We start from the raw sequence: 21494 nt of genomic DNA on the forward strand, positions 1-21494 counted from the left end.
AAGAGACCGGAGTTGGGGTCAACAGCAAATTGGCGCATCCATCACGACAATGCTCCTGCACATTCCTCGCACTTGATTCAGACTTTTTTGGCGAAAAACCAGACTCCTGTAGTTCAACAGGCTCCTTGCTCTCCTGATATGGCCCCCTGAAACTTCTGGCCGTTTTCCAAAATCAAGAGGCCATTGAAAGGAGCGCGATTTCAGTACAAGAGAGGACATTATGGCTGCAACGACAGCTGAGCTAAACTCCGTTCCGAAAGAGGCCTTCTCGGAATGCTTCCAACAATGGCAGCACCGCTGGGAGAAGTGTGTGGAGTCCCAAGGAGACTACTTTGAGGGTGATTAGGTTTCCAACGCTCCAGTTATTCCAGTTTTTTTTTTCTTCACTCAAAGGTCGGATACTTTTCTAACAGACCTCGTATTCCTTCTTTTAATCGTGAGCAACACGAGCACAAAGTGAGAGCTTCAGCTCTCATCTTGTTCTCGTGTTGCTCATCGTCTTGAATTTCCATCTCCCGCATTCCCCGTGTTTCCTTTCCAACTCTTTTAATTGTGAAGTTTTTAAACTGTTATGTGGCGCCTCGTTCTCCATGAAGCTTTTCTTTTGGCTTCACATTATGTTTATTTCAAGTGATGCCAGCTGCCCACAATCGTAAGCACTAATGCCAGGACGCACAATGGGCTGGCAGAAAAAGAAAAAAAAAGCAAATACAAACGAACACACAGAAAAGGACAGGTAGAATGAAATAACAAGCTGTCGTGAAAAAGTTTATTCGCTATGTACAAAACTTCACCACCACTGAGAGGGACGAGGTGCATATACACATACACATCGTGCGATGGGCTTATCACAAAAGCAATTCTTGTTTTTATTTCTTCCGAAGGCCTCGCGGATGCGTTTTCACAAGGGTCCCGCCCCAGGGACACCGGTGTGATGGACACGGCCCGCTTTAAAGCCATCTTGGCCCCGTTGTGCTTGCATTAGTATCCCATTCCGTACGGACTAATGAAACGGTAACGGAGACTCAAATGCGAACAACAAAGTTAGGCTTTTCCCCCGGTACACAGTCGGCGTCAAAAGGCTGTGGACCGCGGAACGCGAGAAAAGGTTGAATATTTCCGCAGCCTGTCATTCAAGTTTCTATCCTGAAATGCGGCCACAAACCACTCGAAAAGTCTATGTTTTCTCAGATGCCGCGGTCTGTAAAATTTGACGGCGACTGTACGTTAAAGAGCAACGCAGCTATTTCCTCATCGAGTCCCTACTGCCGCAGCTGCAGCTGAACGAAAAGACAAAAAAAAAGAAAAAATAATGAAATAAAGGATCAACCATATCGTCCAGAGTTTCTTACAAAAGTCGCTAGAGGGAAATATGGCGCTGCAGCTCGTCCAACCCAGTGGTTAACCACCGTGGGAAAGGTGCATAGCTCATGGATTTGTCTATGATTTGGCATGGCCTTGTTGAGAAATTGCGACTTCTCGTTTTTTGTCGTTGCGATGCGTTGTGTGCTAGTCGCACGACATTTCTTTGGAGCAATGTTGTCTTTTACCTTGAGAAATACATTATTCTGTTCTGTACTATTTCAACTGCACAAATTAGTTTCCACATTTTCGTGTATGCGTGCCGCTTGATATGGATGTCTTTGTGGCAGCGACAGTCGCCATGGTAGATTGTTTTAGATTTCTTAGATGGTTATTTTTAGGCAAAATGATCTGAAAACAATACGGCGGCAGAATTTAGAACGTAAATGAGATCAATCATTACGACACAGCAAATATGAGACGACAATATTAGCTCAAAACCAGAAACCACGAGTGCAGAGAATCGGGTTAGATGGTTAACATTCATGGTTCGGGGCAGCGAAAGACACGAAGACGAAGAAACGAATACGCGTTCAAGGCCATGTTTGGTTTGTTTTGTCTTTATGTATGGCCCATACCCACTGCGGTGGCTTGGCCAGGAATCATATGCATTGGAAGGATAATTAGTTAGAAAGAAACCTAAAAAGAAACACTAACGAGAAATTTTGATAAAATCTGAAGAAAAGTAAAATAACAAATAGTTTTAGGAAGTTAAAATTGAAATCGTCCTGTTTCAGATAAGAACTACTCAACTGTTGCGCAGACATCTCTATGACACCGTCCTAGAGAGGAGGCTCCAAAATACAAAATATGACGAATGGCAAGGTTCAGTTCAGTATCTTCAGTCCAATGCAATATTTTATGAATAAGAAACGACGGAATGATATAAAGTTATCTATCAGAGAGTTAGTCGTTTCGTTTTCCTCGCCTTCGTCCATCCCGCTGCCCCCAACAATGAAGGAAGCAGAAGGCTGTTCGAAGCCAGAAGGACTAAGCTTAGACAAATCCATGTACTATCCGTCATGCTGCATATGGAGCGCTGAACCGGCAGCGTTCGCAGACACTGTAGCGCCATGTTTCCCTGTAGTAATTTTTGTATGGATCTCTACATGTAGATAAACCACCACAAGGATCAAGTTCGGGAGACCCTACGATTTGCCACAATCCACTCTTGAAACGACTACGAGCAGTGTGACTCAGACTGCAGTCGGTCAAATAAAGCTTTCTCTCTTTTTGCAGAGCCGTCATTTTGGATATTGAAATTAACCACGCTAGCATTGTTAGCCTACCTCAACGAAGGGTGGATATGCCAGCGTGGCAGATATAATTGGCTTCGTTCAATAAGGTCACTCCCACACTCCCTTATTTGTGATCTCATTTTGCGCGAGTTTCGATCATCATCCCGGTCAATTGTCATTGGTTCACAATAGTGCAGCCACTGAGAAACGTGCTGTTGTCCAGGTGCTCGTATGATCTGTGACATGTTGCCTGTTACACGGGGACGGGGTCGCATTTTTTGAATGAGTTCTGATGACGCAAAAGTTCCTTATTTGCTTATACCGCCTTATTTTCCCGTTTGATGGCTGCAGCCAGACCAAGAACTGAAGTAATATTTTGAAAAGTTGTGTCCCTTGCAGCTCGCACACGAACGCAAAACAGTGCCCTTTGCGCGTTCAGAGCAAAGCACTGAACGCGCAACAGGCCACAAGAAACACTGCGGCTGAAACCGCCTGCTGAAACCGCTACTGTCGTGTGTTGTTTGACACCCCCAAAATGTTTTCTTCGGCACCAATTCAGCAAGCACATGTAATCTATTAGCAAATGGCACGTCCGTTGACCGTATACACTGGCGCGAGGCGAACGTTCACACATATTGGAATGATGCTTCTAAGACCTCAGCGCAACGCGACGTTCTAAACCTAAACAAGGTATAGTGATCAATATACAATCTTAACCTGTCCGTAGAGAAACACATCGCGGTTTACTGAATACCGCTGACCTCAAAGGCTGTAAGAGCGTTGTAACAGCATTTTGTACTTTTCTTGAATAACAAATCGTGAGAGGCATTTTTTTTTCTGTTTTACGCTCATCGAAATAAAAGCCACTTTACATTCATAGATGTTCATGACATCAAGTAATGCTGGAGGGCATGACCAGTTCATGGTTATGTCGATGCGTTTTTTGCCAGCAGCTAAGGAGCACAGAGCTCGTCATTGCAATAATAGCTAGGTCTGCACACTCTGTTTGAATTTAATGTCATAAGGTGGCGCCACGAGTGCTTCTTCTCACGACCACGTCTCCGGTATTCCGTAAACAATAATATGTTATACGGACAGGCTTAAACTCTCTAATACCGAAGTAGAAGCGCGGCCCACGAAGCGCCAAAGCGGGACTAGAATGCATATATAGCGCGGTATAAAGCGTGCCGATGACGAAATACTATCGCTCGTTCCCTCGTGGTTAGCGCCCTGCAAAGGCATTGTGTACAAAAATAAAAATAAACGACTAACAATGAGTATGCGAGCATGCGCCAGTTAACATATAACTTCTCTAACATTTTGAGATGGGTGACATGCTGTCCCGTTGTATCAACACCTTTGTTTTTTGTTTTGTTTTTGTCGACCAAACAATGGTGGTGGCACTCACTATAGGAATGATTAAAGAATAAAGTGCTTTTAAGAAAGCAGCTTCTGTGCATCTGGAGGTCGAAAGCATGTCCACATTTACACCAGAGAACAATGTTCTTCATTCTGATTGTAATTATATATATTTCTGATTGCCCTGTATAAGAACACAGGCAAGAGACATGGCGAGAGCTATGAGCATGGCTGATAAGCAACACCTTGATATGGCATCGTCGAAGCGTTGTCATCTACATTCCATCTGCCAAACAATAAAATATTACCAACGGCCAACGTTCCTTGTTCGTCCTGTGGTTCACACCGATGAGACACAAATAAATCTAAGAAAACCCGTAGTTGTAAACACAACACAGGTTTGTATTTACTACCTGAAGCTCAGTGTTTCGTCCTTGCGCCAATATAGGCGGTGTAAAACGACCCTGTAGAAGCTGCCAGCTGTGAAATACCCCACTTAGCCAACTATGTGTGCAGGTGACATCTCGACTGAACAATTTCAATGATACTTTCACTCTTTCATGACATCACGTCCAGCGCGACGTCCTATGGGAACAACGGAAATGTTGCAGGCTGGCTCAACCAATCAACGCGCACCGATGAGGGAATCTCCGTAAGCGATCGATCGAAAACGCGGCCCCGCGGTATTGGTCGCCAAACGTCCCTGATCTTGGTCGGCACAGCCAAAGCATTAAAGTATTCTGGCATGACTATGTGTCCTTATAAATTGTGAAGGCTCGTTCACAGCAAAAATCAGCGCAGTAAATCAGTACCACCTTTACCACTCGTCATCTACAATCAATTCCGGCTCGAATCAGCGAGATACTTATTTGTGTCCAACATTATTAGCGGCGAGTATTCTAATGCCCAAATCCTTATCATTTCAATGCATCGATTGCAGTCTCCCACGACCTCTTTTTAAATGATTCCGTCCGACTATGCGGTGATAGGGACGCTCCGGCCTCTTCCCAGCTCTTCGCGTGCAAGAGGATAGCAGACCTTCCTTCCCTGAACTTCCCGCGAATCGTAGATAGGGCCCTTTTCTGAGGCTTAATTCAGAACCACTCCAGCTGTTGAATGACCTTTGCCACTGATCCCGTCCAGAGGTGCAAGAAACGGGACAGCATGACACACCTTTCAACGCGCGCGACATAAAAAAAATAAAACAAACAAAGCAAGTGGCTCGGAAGGCACACGCCGCTAGCTCAACAGCAGCGGCTCGATCCAGCCGCGCACCATGCTGCCGACGTCAACGCTGCGATCGAGCACGAAGGCGTGCCGGAAGCCCCGGTCGCAGAGGCGCACATCGGCCTCGGGAAATGTCCTGCGCATGTCGTCGTAGTACGCGACGGGGCTCCAGTGGTCGTTCTGGCCGTAGTACACGACCAGCTTGTCCACGTGACGCCCGATGGTTGCGTTGTCTCGCTCGCGCACGTTCTGTATGATGTCGCGCGTGAACACGAAGCAGGCCATGAGGCACTCGGGCCGGAAGTAGTTTTGCGCGCCGCTCAGCGACGTCCGGTGCGGCGTGGTGCACGCGGTGGCGAGGAAGATGTAGAAGCGGATGAGCAGGTTCTGCACGGCGCGTGGCAGGAGCCGCAGGGCGGACAGCGTGGCCACGGTCAGCGGCCGCAGGTAGGTGACCAGGGGGTTGATGAGCCCGACGCGCGGACACGCGTCCAGGCTCTCGATGGCGGGAAACAGCAGGAACGCCTTGCGCACCTGTGGAACCCGACGATGAGACCAGTGAGTCATATGCAATACGGGCTTGTTGGTACGCGCATCACTTCAGGGAATTAAAGCGCGAACATCAGGCAAGCGAATAAAAAAAAAAAAAAAACAGCAGAAAGCTTCGGGTTTACTAAAGGCCATACCACTCTGAAGTTGAACTGAGTAAGTGAAACATTTTTACGGGGGAAAATATTTTATTCGCTAAATGGAACCTACCTGGAACGATATTAAGAGTGTAATTACTACAAGAAAGACGGAACATTGCAAGGAACCAAAAGGACGTGTCGCCCGTGCCGTCGTTCTGGCTCTTAACTGTGTATTTACTAGCGACATTTGTATTCTTTGGCTATAGCACCAGCTGGACCAAGAAATCGTTCTTCTAAAGCACGCTTCGTTTAGCTACGCACGAGGGGACAGATGTAGGCGACTTATCACATACTTGATTGCAGCGTATAGACGTTTTCAGGAGGGCGCTTCCGACGGTCTGGCGTAGAGAGTATGTGTCAGTGTTGCCTGCTCGGTCTGGACTGTGAGCTTGCCTAGCGCTTGCATTGCGGAGTGGTAGCTTTCCTTCGATGTTTCAGTTTATTTTTGTCACGAATGACTTACGATCGTAAATAATGGCATACATACTCATCAAAAGGCTACAGGCCAGCACTGTGCAGTTTATGGGTGCACAAACAACTAGCAGAAAATAACGATTTTGGGGACTATGTGTGTCCACAACACAGCTCTCCGCGAGACCACTGCCGCGATGTGGTATGTTCACGCTTCGCCGGTTTCCTGCATCACCTGAGGACTTGGCATTTCAGTCTAATGTGAACCAATGCACACATCAGTAAAATAACGCATTTTGGTAAACTCTCTTCGGCAAATTTCCCAATAGGTTGCGAGAATTGTTAGCTCTTCGATGCAATATTTTCTCGCATGTAGTGGCAGAGGCTACATTTGTTATTCTTTCAAACACGACTTCATTCCAGTGCCTAATACGGGGGTCACACAGCGCACTTTTGATCGTGATCAATCCCGATCTAGGTCGAATTTCTTGGTCGCGATTGGCTTCTTTGCTCAATCTGCGGAAGGGAGCCAATCGCGGTCGAACATTCCGATCCAGATCGGTCTCGATCGCTATCAAAAGTGGCCGTGTGACACCGGTATCAGACAAATTGGAGCACTCTGCGAGAGAACTAGTCGGTAAATACACTTCGCAACGATCTGGAAAAATCCTGTCCCATGGAAGATGTATGCAAACCCTGTGTCCACCAAAACATTGTCTCTGCGTTCACTCGCACCCTGCGCGGCCCTGCCCATAAAGATAATTAACTTCAACAGTGTGGTGCTGCATCGAGCTCACCCATCTTTGAGCGTTGTCTATGAGCTTGGGCCTCAAGAGAATGCAAAAACGAACGTGTCAACCTCATCAGCGCGGCCTAGCGCCAGTGCTAGAGTTCGGGCCGGAACCGTAATGCGCTAACTGTGCGTGGCGTAGAAACGCGCTAAATGAGCCCGAGCAAGTAAGAACGTAAAAAAAACGGTATTCGCATGGGTACGCGGACAATAGCATCATGCTAGCAAGAATAGCAGTAACGAAAAAAAAAATATTCGCACAGTCGATCAAGTGAAATGCTTACGTGCGTGCAGTGACAGCTTCGCTGACCACTAAGCGCTTTTCACTCACGGTCAGTAGTGGTTTACAGTCATATGCACATGTATTTATTCGACAATTGATAACACTCGACATTACTTTATTATGAACATAGCACAGTGAGACGGTGTAAGGGAAACAAGAGAAAGAGCAGAGATGGCTCTAACGCTGCAATATTATTGGCTTATTTCGCTTCAGAGATAGCGCACACGAACAATTCTTGCCGTACGTCATATCTTCAATACAAACTTCGCGCACGATCTACGTTAAGGTTCACCGTGAGCAAAGCTTGTTTCAAATTCAGACATTCGAAAGAAAAGCCATTCCAGGTAAACAAACGTAAAAAATAGGTAAACAAATATATCTTTACAACAAGTCCTGTTATAATCCCTATTGGGATTGACAGTATGTATAAATAAATACTAAATACTAACAATAAGAATCTAGCACCCGGGCTGTATCAGTTGCGCTGGCATCCGTGATCACTGTCGCGCGTCGGTTCGCTGCAGGTACCGCGCTGCTCGATCTCCACGCTTGTGCTTTGACATTTGGTTATAAGCACCCTGCACTGCACCAGATCCAATAAATTTTGCATGATTGAGCTGTTCAGTTGCGTCGGAAGCGTATGGAGTAACCACCGCATATCTACCAACCACTGACACGCGTCGTCGCGGCGCCGGCGCCTGGTTCCAAGCATTGCCCGACAGCTACGTACGCGCCTGCTTTCGCTAAATGAGGCAACCCTCAACCGCGAAACGTAACGTTGATCAGATTCAATCGACGATAAGGTCACATGTGCCCAGCAATAACAATGAAATATACCACTGATTAGCACGCCAGGTCTCGACGAAGTAGACGCGGCTGTCGCCGCTAGCGACGACGAAACACCACATCCACTGGCTGGGCTCGCTGTTGCCATGGCACACTACACTGAGCGCTCACGCGCACACGTGAAACATGTAACAAGTCAAGCGGCACAAGACAAGCGACGCGGAAGAAAACAATCGAAATAATGCGTGGCGAAGATCACACAACCGAAGTGCGGCCGGCCTGCTCTCGCAAGGCGCACAGTCCAAAATGGCGGCATAACATGTTCTGACGCTAGACGTCGCCCGTGTCGGCCAATGGCGCTGCTCAAACGTCGGTTTGTGAAAAGGTCTATAGCTTGAATGTGTTTTGTGCGTACGCAAGGGAGATAGCATATTCGCAGTGTATGTGCGCTGAATGTTGTACACACGCGCACTACTTTCACAACCTTTACAACTCATAAGACTATAGTCTAGCAAATTGACATAGACAGCAGCCGCGTAGTGCTTACTTAGTGCTTACTGAACTATATGACGTCACTGCAGTGAACTATATCGTTATATAGTTCATCAGCTCGGCGCACGTCTGAAAGTGTTGGTCTCACGAGTGAAAAGATACGCCTTTCTTACGACGATACACCATATTCGGACGCATGCATTATACCGGCGAATATATGTACGCGTACACGACCACGGTGATGTGACCGCAGTGCCTGGTTGGTCTTGGTTGATTGGAGTCGACGCGAACGCTCAACTAATTAGCCCATCTATGTAATAGATAGCCGTCCCAGATCACGAATGTTACGTTCAGGGTCAACAACTACTCAACCAGGATTCTGACAATGGCCGACAGAAAATGAAACAAGCTTGATGATGTCCTCATGAGCAATGACACATACCCACGGTTAGAGGGGGGTCGGCCTTGCGGTACGGAGGTCGTAGTCGCGCTAACGCGGGAGCACCTCGAGGGTGCTTCGTCTTCTCTGTCGTCTCTGAAAGACGACGGTGCGGGCGAAAAGAGCATGTGCAAAGAATAAATAAATGGGGCCCGCGGCACTTCTGGTACAGCGCTATATATAGGCCCGGCAGAGGGTTTTCGTACACGGGTGGGTGGGAACGCTCAGAAAGGGGAATGTCTAGTTGAAGAAATAGCTCCGCCATCAACACAAAGGCACGGGTATAGAGTACAGCTCGTGGAGAGAGCGTTGCCAGACGCCCTATTATTTCTATTGAAAACAGAGCCATAGTCATCAGACTACCGTATAATTTGGAAATGACTTCCATGACAGATTATACTTGGGGTCCTTCGGTTTATGGTAAAACTCGATAATACCCAACCTTTGTACCCCGAACCAAATTGCTGAAAATCGGACAAAATCACATTTCTCCCCGAAGTTTGCCCTTTCCTAAATGATAATATTAAATGCAGGTGCTAAAAACTAATTACCGTTGCAAACCCTTTGTGAGTAAGTAGTGAAGATATGTAGACAAGTAGTCAAATCAAGTAACTCTAATGGTCCACCGCTTATCTACCCTACGCATTACATGGCCTGCCCAGCTCCATTTCTTTCTCTTAATGTCAATTAGAATATCGGCTATCCCGGTTTGCGTTCTGATCAACACCGCTCTCTTTGTCTCTTAACGTTAGACCTAACATTTTTTGTTCCATCGCTCTTTGTGCGGTCCTTAACTTGTTCTCGAGCTTCTTTGTTAACCACCAAGTTTCTGCCCCATATATTAGCACTGGTCGAATGCAATGATTGCACACTTTTCCTTTCAACGACAATGGTAAGCTGCCAGTAAGGATTTGGTAATGCCTGCCGTATGCACTCCAACCCGTTCTTGTTCTTTTATAAATTTCCTTCTCATGAACAGGGTCCCCTATGAGTAAATGATCCAGATAAACGTACTTATGTCCAAGACTCTATAGGCTGACTGGCAATCCTGAATTCTTATTGCCTTGCCAGGCTATTGAATATTATCTTTGTCTTCTGCATACTAATCGTCAAACCCAGTCTTACACTTTCTCGGTTAAGGCCCTCTGTCATTTGTAGTTATTCGTCGCCAGTGTTGTTGAACAAAATTATGGGGTTTTACGTGCCAAAACCACGATCTGATTATGAGGCACGCCGTAGTGGGGGACTCCGGAAAATTTGGACCACCTGGGGTTCTTTAACTGAACCGGACAATGTCATCTGCAAACTGAAGGTTGCTCAAATATTCGCCGTTGATCCTCACTCCTAAGCCTTCCAGTCTAGTAGCTTGAATACTTCTAAGCATGCAGTGAATAGCACTGAAGAGATTGTGTCTCCTTGCCTGACCCCTTTCTTGATAGATAGCTTTCTACTTTTCTTGTGGAGAACCGAGGCAGCTGAGGGAATCTTTGTAGATGTTTCCCAAGATATTCACGTATGCCTCCTGTATTTCTTGATTATGTAATTCCTATATTACTGCTGCTATGTCAACTGAATCAAATGCTTTTTTATAGTCTATGAAAACCATAAAGAGATGGTTATTGTACTCCGCGGATTTCTGAATTACCTGATTGATAACATGGATGTGATCTATTGTAGAATGTCCCTACCTGAAGACAGCCTGTTCTTTTGGTTGATTGAAGTGAAGTGTTGCCCTTATTCTACTGGAGAATATCTTGTACAATACTGAAAGCAAGCTAATTGGCCAATAATTCTTCAATTCTTTAACGTCTCCTTTTTATGTATTTGTATAATATATAACTATCTGGTGCACTTGAAGTAGTGAGCGTATAAAGGGCCGCAAGCTTTTCAAGCATGATATCTCCTCCATCTTTGATTAAACCGACTGTTATTCCATCTTCTCTTGCCGTTTTTCCCGGGGTCATGTGTTGCAAGGCCCTTCTAACTCTAAACGCTATTTATAGACCGGCCCTCTGTACCCTGTTCATCACTACTTAGAATGAAAGTAGCGTGGCTGCTCTGGGTACTGCACAGGTCAGTGTAAAATTTTCTGCAGATTTTATTATATCATCGCAATTGCTGATGGCATAAAAGTTATTCAATCAATTACCCTCCTTAACTTTCTGTGCATACCTCTTGCCTTGCCCTATGCAAAGCTTTCTTCTCACTGATTTCATGCTGCGGTAATTTTTTACTGCTTCCTCAATCTTTTCCACGTTATAATTTCGAATATCCCTTACTTTCTTCTTGTTGAACAGGTTTGAGAGTTCAGCGAATTGTATTTGATCTCTCGAGTTTGCCACTTTCATGTTTTGTCGTTTCTTTGTTAGGTCATTTGTTACTTGGGAGAACTTACCTACTGGGTTGCCTTGGTGCATTTTCTCCCACTTCAATTCTTGCTTCTGCGTTCAGCCTATAGCTTACGGTTTCATTCATTACCTCTAAGTTGTCTTCATTTCACTCTTCTAAAGCTGCATATTCGTTTGCGAGCACCAGCCTAAATTGGTCCGCTTTTACCCTTACTGCGTCTAGGTTGGCCTGATTCCTCTTGACTAATTTCACTCTTTCTTTCTTCAAATTGAGAGAAATCCTAGACCTCACTAACCTATGGTCACTGCACTTTACCCTACCTAACACTTCTACATCCTGCACTATGCTGGGATCGGCAGTGAATATGAACTCTATCTCATTTCTTGTTTCTCCAATAAGGCTTTTTCAGTTCCACTTCCTGTTACTGCGCTTCCTGAAGAAGGTATTCCTTCCTCGGAGCCTATTCCTTTTAGCGAATTCTACCAACATTTCCACTCGTGTGTTCCTAGAATCGATGCCGTAGTTGCCAATTGCTTGTTCTCTTCAAGGGAAGTGAGCACTGTTGTAGACTTTCCTTACGCTTTATCTCACCTCGACAGCAAAGTTTAGGCGTTTTTCTCGGTGGTTTTCTTGAGACTGGTTCTCCTTATCGAGAGATATCGTATGGTCACCTATGACCTATCCTATTGCCACAGACAGGAAGCTCGCCATGTCACTGCAACAGAACGGTGGCGCCATCTGTGATCACTACGGCAAAACACGGCGAGATACTCCACGCGTTGTCGGATGGTCACACCATTCCATTGCAAAGATATCGGCTGCTTTAAACCATTGTCGACAAGAACTTGCGATTGCCTTGTATTGGCGTTGTTCGGGCAGCATCCTCTCGCTCGTTCATCGGCGCTGGACGCGTCAAATCGATTTTATAAACATTTCATGACCTCGTTCACGCATCCTACAGAAATTAGTTTCACATGGCTAAAATTCACTTTATGCTTCACTGACGAGTGTGACAACCCTGCATGTCTCCGTCAAGAGCGATGGCAGAGAATTCAGCGGAGCTGGCAGCTTCTACGGTAGTATACTTTGGTTCAGTGATCAAATATTCATTTCTTTATTTTTAAAGGCGAGCATCGCCCTCCTAGTTAAGTTTACGTGAGATATTCACTTTTGCCAATGTGTAAAGTGTGCAGAACTTTCATTGCTGTATTCATGCACTACTGGCGGTAATTGTGTCCATCCATTGGTGAGCACAATTATGACATTTACTGCATTAATGACGTTCACAGATTTTGCAGCAGGTGCGTATCTTAGCAGTTGGCAAAATTGATAGGCAACTCACGTTGAGGTCCGGGGCCCTCTTGAGCATCTCAAGGACCATGTGGCAGCCGATGGAGTGTCCGACAAGGATGAGCGGCGTCCCGCTCGGAATGTACTGCTTGATGAAGGACATCTTGTGACCGATCTGGCCTTCGCACGAGTACAGAGTCGGGTGGTCTGCGGGCACAACAACATAAGTTTCCATTCAACTGACATATTTTCAACATCAAGACTGCAAGACAACCGTGTCTTGCGAAAGAAGGCCCATACCATCACAGTGTCCTCTAGGTACACATACTCAAGTGTAGCGAATTGTAGAATATGCATGCAGTAAGCCTTTTTCCACCAGACTTCGTCAGCATATGTAAGCCGTCTTTCAAGGGTCAAACATTGGACTTGCAACGTTCACTCTGGATTTCACAATGCTTTAGGAGAATCATAACACAGGCAAAATGCTGGTACTCTTCTTTTAGACAGAGCGAGAAAGTTGACCGCGACATCGTCAACATGAGAAGTTCATAAAATACGGAAGCGCACCGCCGAAACACTTCGGTCAAATTGCTTTAAAATTTCAGATTAAAGCAACGAAAGTCTAAGAATGAGCACTACAGATGGTAAATAATGGTGGCCAGAAATATGATATTGACACGTCAATTCAGGAACATTTCCGTGTGTTGTGCAGTTGTAGTTTGCTTGCGCTTTATTTTGCGCGCCGCGAAGGATTCGGGCGGGAGAGACGAAGACGACGAAAAAGACGTTCTGCTCGATCGGAGCTGTTCTGCTGTGTGACCGGTTGTTGCTTGTGCTGTTATTACCGTGACAAATTGGTGGAGGTGCTGGGTATCATCCTATGCCCTAATTTGACCCCCCGACGCTTCAAGTCCCTACCACCATTCCCGCGATTCCGGAGGAAAACCGGGCACTTCGCCACAGCCGCCGCTTGCAAGGACTACCTCCTGAATACGGCCCATTGAGCCCAGTAAGAATGTCAACCACAGGGGCAAGTACGAGTCAGACGCAAGAGAGCGACACAGTCCAATCCACTTCTACCCCGAGTGTCGTCTATCCAGCGCACGTTCCGAAGTCATTTCATGGTGACGTGTTCGAGGACGTGGAGGATTGGCTTGAGCACTTCGACCGAGTCGCTGCAGTCAATGAATGGGACGACTCTAAGAAACTGCGCTACGTTTACTTTGCCCTTGAAGACTACGCTCGCACATGGTTCGAGAATCATGAGGGCTCCATCACTAGCTGGCAAGATTTCCGACGGCAGCTTCGCGAGACGTACAGCAGCCCCGAAAGGAAAGAAAAGGCCGAACAGGCTCTGCAGAGTCGGTTTCAGAAGCCAAATGAAAGCGTGGCCATGTTTGTCGAGGACATGTCCCGCTTGTTCCGACGTGCTGATCCAGGTATGGCCGAGACAAAGAAAGTTCGCCTCTTAATGCGAGGGGTGAAAGAACAACTCTTCGCTGGGCTCATGCGCAACCCTCCAGCTACCGTCGCCGAGTTCATAACTGAAGCGACGACAATGGAGCGAGCGCTGCAGCAACGATCCCAACAGTACGATCGCCAAAGCACCGTCGCCGCCAGTGTCATGTTTCACCTGCGGACATGATTTAGCAGCACTCCGAGAGCTTGTGCGAAGCGTTGTGCGCGAAGAGCTTGAGGAAGTTCGCAAAACTTCTTGTCAGCCGACTGTTACTGCGCTTGGTGACATCATTCGTGACGAAATCAGGACCGTAACCCAACCATTGGCACCAACGCGAGCGGAAGCTCCAGTCCTGACATATGCCGAAGCCTTACGGGGCCCTCAACCATCTGCGGTACGACGTTTGCCTTCCCCTGTTTCAGCTCTGCCGCCACGTCAATTTCCCGCTACAAATGTAAACTCGTATGAGTACGTAGGCCCGCGAGATATCACACGGAAATCAAACGTGTGGCGCACCTCGGATAATCGGCCACTTTGCTACCACTGCGGCGAAGCGGACCATCTGTATCGTCAGTGCCCTTATCGGAGGATGGGCCTTCAGGGATTTCACCCTAACGCGCGTCGACCAAGTAATGGTGAGCGCCCACGCGAGATTGAGCAGTTCCTGGCCTCTCAACAGCCATGTTCTCCCGCACAAAGACGCCAAACACGTTCACCATCTCCTCGGCGCATCATCTCGCCTAGCCGTTACTCTACGTTTTCTGATGTTCGCAACAGGTCCCCAAGTCCACGCCCACGCCAGGAAAACTGATTACAGCGACCTCCGGGGGTGGGGCCGCTGCTGATAGTCCTGACAAACACCCTCCGACACGAAAAGTTCACGACGACGATTTATCCGCCACGCCATGTTCTGATAACGACGCAGTACTTTCCGCCGATATTACAGTAACCGTCGACAATTACCAGGTAACCGCCCTCGTTGATACCGGCGCCGACTACTCCGTTATGAGTGGTGAATTGGTGGCTACTCTCCGAAAGGTGACCACACCATGGAATGGTCCCCAACTCCGTACTGCGGGTGGTCATCTCGTGACGCCGGTTGGAAGGTGCACTGCCCGAGTGCATATCTGCGGCTCTGCCTTGATCGGATCCTTCGTCATACTGCGGGAATGCTCCAGGCAGCTCATCTTAGGAATGGACTTTCTTAGAGAATATGGGGCCATTATAAATCTTCGAGAGCTGTTGGTAACATTCTCTCGTAACGCAATCTCGCACGAATGCAAATTGCACAAGATAGCTTTGCGTGTCTCTGATGATTCCGTGACCATACCACCTCGTTCCAGTGTACTGGTTACCGTAGTGAGCGACAAGGACCGAAATACCCTTGGAGTTGTTGAAACCAATGTGTCCATCCTCTTCTCTCGTCAAGTATGCGTCGCCCGCGGCCTCCTTGAACTGACCAAACAGCCTGCTGAAATCCTAATCACGAACTTCAGTCGCGAATACCAGCACTTCACGAGGCACGCTGTTGTCGCTTACTTCGAAGAAATCGGCGACGCGACAACCAGCCTATCACTCGCAGAACTCTCCTCCGTCCAACACTGATGAGAAGCAGTTTACAATTCAACTCGATGTGAATTCTAAACTATTGGCTCAACAACAAGATAGTCTTCGCTCTCTTTTGCTTTCCTTTAGCGACTGTTTTGCCACGACGTCAAAAATCAAGCAGACACCCGTTGCGAAGCACAGAATTATAACCGAACCCGCCGAAAGACCCATCCGACAGCATGCCTACCGTGTGTCTCGAAGAGAACAAGACGCCATTCGTGAACAAGTCAAGCAAGTGCTTGCTGACGACATCATTCAGCCATCTACAAGTCCATGGGCGTCACCAGTGGTGCTAGTTAAAAAGAAAGACGGCACACTGCGTTTCTGCGTTGATTATCGCAAACTCAACAACGTTACAAAGAAAGACGTCTATCCGCTACCTCGCATCGACGACTCGCTGGACCGACTTCGACACTCCAGATATTTTTCATCCATGGATCTGCGTATAGTGGTTATTGGCAAATAGAGGTCGATGACCGTGACCGGGAAAAGACCGCATTTATTACTCCTGACGGACTCTTTGAATTCAAGGTTCTTCCTTTTGGTCTGTGCTCTGCTCCTGCGACTTTTCAAAGAATGATGGACACTGTTTTATCCGGTCTTAAGTGGCAAACGTGTCTTCTTTATTTGGACGACGTCGTCGTTTTTTTGGAGACTTTCGAGCAGCATCTTCAGCGTCTTCGTGCAGTGCTTGATGCGCTCCGAACTGCAGGCCTGTCACTCAAGCCCGAAAAATGCCACTTTGGTTACGAGGAGCTGAAATTCCTTCGTCATGTCATAAGCTGCGATGGAATTCGCCCGGATCCCGAAAAAACGCGAGTTGTTGCAGCCTTCCCAACGCCTACGAACAAACGCGAGGTTCGCCGTTTTTTGGGACTTTGCGCGTATTACCGTCGCTTCGTACCAAATTTTTCGAAAATAGCTGAGCCCTTGCATTACCTCACAAGAGGCAATGTCGCTTTCGTTTGGAACCCCGAGCAACATCGCGCTTTTTGTGACCTACAACAACGACTTCAAGCTCCTCCAATCCTAGGTCACTTCGACGAAGACTCCGACACTGAAGTACACACAGACGCGAGCAATGTCGGTCTCGGCGCCGTCCTTGTGCAGCGGCAAGAAGGTATAGAAAGAGTGATCGCCTACGCTAGTCGTGCCTTGTCATCGGCCGAATCGAACTACTCGACTACAGAAAAAGAATGTCTAGCTGTTGTGTGGGCGATATCCAAGTTCCGACCATATTTGTACGGAAGACCTTTCAAAGTAGTCAGTGACCACCATTCGTTGTGTTGGCTTGCCGGTCTCAAAGACCCCTCCGGCCGCCTTGCTCGATGGAGTCTTCGCCTTCAGGAGTTCAACGTTACGGTTGTCTATAAGTCGGGACGCAAGCACACAGATGCTGACTGTCTGTCCCGCGCTCCTGTAGAAACGACTTCGCCTGAGCTAGCTGAAGACGACAGTTTCCTCTGCGCCGTCACAGCGTCTGACTTGGCTCAGCAACAGCGTGATGACCTGGAGCTTTGCCCGCTCATTGACTACCTTGAGGGCCAACTTACACAGTCACCACGTCCATTCCGACGCATAATTTCGTCGTTCTTTCTCCGCAACAACGTCTTGTACAAGCAAAGCTTTGACTCCAGCTCTCAAGCCGATCTTCTGGTGGTACCATCTGCGATGCGAGAAGAGATCCTGCATGCTTGTCACGACGAACCGTCCTCTGGCCATTTGGGGTTCACGCGTACTCTCGGGCGTATCCTCCACAAGTACTACTGGCCTAAACTGTCCCGTACCGTTAAGCAATACGTGAAAACTTGCCGAGACTGCCAGCGGCGCAAGACGCCGCCTATAAAACCAGCTGGCTTGTTACAACCTGTCGAACCACCTCGGGCACCCTTTCAACAAGTCGGAATGGACTTGCTTGGACCATTTCCTAAATCTTCGGCTGGCAACCGATGGATAATAGTTGCGACAGATTATCTCACTCGTTACTGTGAAACAAGACCACTTCAACGAGCTACTGCTAACGACGTCGCCAATTTCTTCATGCATGATATCGTCCTCCGCCACGGCGCACCAGCAGTGGTTATTACCGACAGAGGGACCGCTTTCACAGCCCAACTCCTGGATGAAGTGATGACCCTCAGCGGCACTGTTCATCGTCGGGCAACAGCTTATCATCCACAAACGAACGGCCTAACCGAACGGCTCAACAAGACCATCGCTGACATGCTTTCAATGTAATGTCGACGTGGATCACAAGACCTGGGACAGCGTCCTTCCTTTCGTAACCTTCGCCTATAATACCGCCGTTCAAGAAACCACAGGATTTACTCCTTTCCGCTTGCTTCACGGCCGCGAGGTTACCACAATGTTAGACGTAATGCTCCTGCCCGACGCCTTCGCATCTACCACAGTGAATGCTGCTTAATATGCTCAGTGTGCCGAGGAAGCTCGTCAGCTAGCTCGCCTGCGCATTCGCTCTCAGCAACACTACGATGCTCACAGGTACAACCTCCGACACAGAGAAGTTACCTACCACCCCGGAGACAAAGTATGGATCTGGAGTCCCGTCCGCCAGCGCGGAAGGTCGGAGAAACTTCTCCGGCGTTATTTCGGGCCTTACCGGGTTCTTCAACGCCTCAACGACGTCAACTACACAGTTGTTCCAGAGAGCACCACGCGAAGCTCCCGCCGTACACCACAACCGGACATCGTCCACGTGGCTAGGATGAAGCCATATTACGCACGCTGACCACCTACCTTCCCTACTTCGAAGGCATCGAGACGATGCTTTTCCAGGGGGGGGGGGGGGGGGGGGGGGGGGGAATAATGACACGTCAATTCAGGAACATTTCCGTGTGTTGTGCAGTTGTAGTTTGCTTGCGCTTTATTTTGCGCGCCGCGAAGGATTCGGGCGGGAGAGACGAAGACGACGAGGAAGATGTTCTGCTCGATCGGAGCTGTTCTGCTGTGTGACTGGTTGTTGCTTGTGCTGTTATTACCGTGACAATATGTAGCTACACAGTCCGAATGCTAATCGCATTACCATTGAATGTCATCGTGAGATGATTTCTGACGTAATTTATTCCTCTCTCTCTCTTTCGCAGTTGGGTTGTGAGGCACTCATAATATCAGCGAACGCCGAGGGTGTTCCCGTCAAATCGCACCGGCGCTGCTGTTTGTATAACGTCGTGCAGAAAACACTTCAGGCTCAGATAAGCGTTACAGTCTTCGCCGATCCTGCAGGCAGCTTAGTGGCCATCACTTGTGGCGGTTCCACAGTGATGCGCTGCCGTCCTGTCGAAGATCGAACCGGATCAAGCCGCACCGAGCCAGCCGGCAAGTGCCGCTCCATCATTCTCCGCGTCGCTACAGCAGAATAGGCTTAGATTGTCGTGCACGCTGGAGCTGCCCACAGCCAAGGCCGCCAGAGGATGAATTAACGCTTGCCGCGCGTGGCCGAGGCCAGAACACGGCCAGAGCTACGAGCGGAATCAATCGCCCGTCACCGACGGTTCTGGTTTCGTAATCGACGGGCCACGCAACGACAGCGGCGTCGGTGTAGACACGCTGCAGAGCGTGACATCATGGAGACGGCGGCGCTTGCTCATCGCCATAACGTGAAGCCGCGCGAACGAGCCTATGCGGACGCATTTCACGCACTTATGCAACACACCTCGCTGGTGTAGCAATTAGAAAGCATAATAACGGAAACTGTGACGACACGATGGCTCATATAGACAGGGCGGGTGGTATACACTCGCAGCTACTTAACCATCCGTCGAAATGTACCGTCCGTATACAGTGAAGCGCGAGCAGGTAATAACCGAGGAGAACACCTGTTATGCATAATTGCATGGATGTGGGACGCGTCATCGCTCTGTAACCGTTTCAAATCACGGAGTAGTTCCGAGCTTACGTTTCGAAGTTAGATTTAAGGCACTGTTACAAATCCAGGTGAAACTTGAAAACTGAACAACGCAATGAAGAAATTTCGAGAACGTTCGCGTATGAACTTATGCTGTAGTAAATATACGAGGTCATGGGTCACAACTCCACGGTAAACTGTCACAAAAATAGAGCAGGTTTCGCTTCCTAAATGTGATCCGGATTTCCCACTAAGTGAATGTTTTATGAAACGCAAATGCATGTTGACGAAGATATTTCAGCTCTCTAAAGTATTACTGACCCGAAACGCTAAAGCAGACAAAATGAGCGACTCGATGTGGACATATACTTCTCGCCTTGATTACGCAAGTTTGCAAAAGGCTGCGATAACCTTGCGATAATTCATGGTGAACTGCAAAGCTGCATGCAATAGGTTGAGTCTGTCTGCTCTGATTGGTCTAACGCATGTAGTTTTCAGAATTATAATACGTGTTACTATTGTTGCGATGTAACGTGAAATGCCTTGTCGGAGTAATGAGTTTGCCAGTTTGGTACCTTACCCTTTTCCCCCAGTTTTGCAATTTGCACAGAACTTTTACAAAACATTTGTGCATCTGAGTGAAAGCTCTGTGACCATCAGTCGTTTGATATTACTTTATTAAAAAAAGCAACAAACATTAGTCGCACTGCTTTTAAAGCGACAACTAAATAGTAGAACTCAACCACCTCAGCCTGGTAAATTATTTCAAAACGCTATTTCTAAGACAAAATCATTTCAACAATTTCAAACAATTTCAAAACACTATTTTCCTTAAGTTGGCGGTACAAATATAATTAGCACTGGAAGAAATGAAAACCACACTTTGGGCCTTATTTGAATTTCGTGCCCAAGCACCACCGCTGACACGTTAGTGTAACGTCACAATCTTCAAAGAAATTTCTCATATTTGGGCCATTTTCGCGCAAGGCTAGGTCCCGAAACTTTCTAGTGCGAATGTCTGGTTCCTTTCGAATCCGACGCGATCCTTCCTTAGTCAACAAATTACGGCGGAACTATTTACGATCACTGTCAACGCTATATAATGCAATTAGCATTCGAGCTATGTCGCGACATATCCTATTTATGAAGTCACGACTACTTACCATCTGTAGTGGTCATTCTGAGACTTCCGTTGCTTCGCATACATGCGGCATATACATCGGTATCATCCCTCTTGGCTATAGTACTCGCCTGCCAAGGTCGCCCATAAGCATGGCGACATCACGACGACTCTATGATGACGACGCAGTGATGGCGACGGGATAACGAAGAAGGAGTGACGGAACGACAAAGGTGGTATGACAACGACGGCATGAGAAGAGTCGGATGACGAAGTAAGAATGAAGACGATGGAATGACCACGACGGCATCTCAAAAACGGCATGACAACGAATGCATAACGACGACTGTATGACGACAACACAATGACTACGAAGGCGTGACGCGAGTGGGATGACAAAGCGGGATTGACGACGATGCAGCGACCCCGATGGCATCATGACCACGATCACATACCTGATTGTAGTGGCGATGTGTGTCGCCGATGAATGAAGAGGTCGCTCGAGGCACTTTGCGTGTATTCGCGGGCTTCTTTCACGCTCGGAAAAACACTTTTTTGTAGCACGTACTGAGCAACAGAAAGCTGTATCGGGAATTTTTCATGTTTCTCTACAATTTACTCATTGACAATCTGATAGGACAGTACTTCTCGAGTTAGATAATTAATTACAATTAGCTAATTAAATCTGATCTACGAAAGATTACTGGCGGCTACTCCACTGCACTGG

The 21494-nt window shown here is 47.6% G+C and overlaps 1 protein-coding gene across 1 annotated transcript in view; it reads right to left on the reverse strand.

The window, feature by feature from the left end:
* Positions 1 to 747: 747 nt before the first annotated feature.
* The window catches only part of LOC119455536 (lipid droplet-associated hydrolase), a 99685-nt gene continuing 78938 nt past the window's right edge, over positions 748 to 21494 (reverse strand). Inside the window, exons 3-4 of the mRNA XM_037716939.2 lie at positions 12768 to 12922; positions 748 to 5720 (exon numbers count right to left, since the gene is read on the reverse strand). Coding sequence (XP_037572867.1) covers positions 5199 to 5720; positions 12768 to 12922 — 677 coding nt within the window. The 3' untranslated portion in view covers positions 748 to 5198. The remainder of the gene's footprint in view (positions 5721 to 12767; positions 12923 to 21494) is intronic.

This window comes from Dermacentor silvarum, chromosome 6, assembly GCF_013339745.2.
Source record: "Dermacentor silvarum isolate Dsil-2018 chromosome 6, BIME_Dsil_1.4, whole genome shotgun sequence".
In the NCBI taxonomy this organism is placed as follows: domain Eukaryota; kingdom Metazoa; phylum Arthropoda; class Arachnida; order Ixodida; family Ixodidae; genus Dermacentor; species Dermacentor silvarum.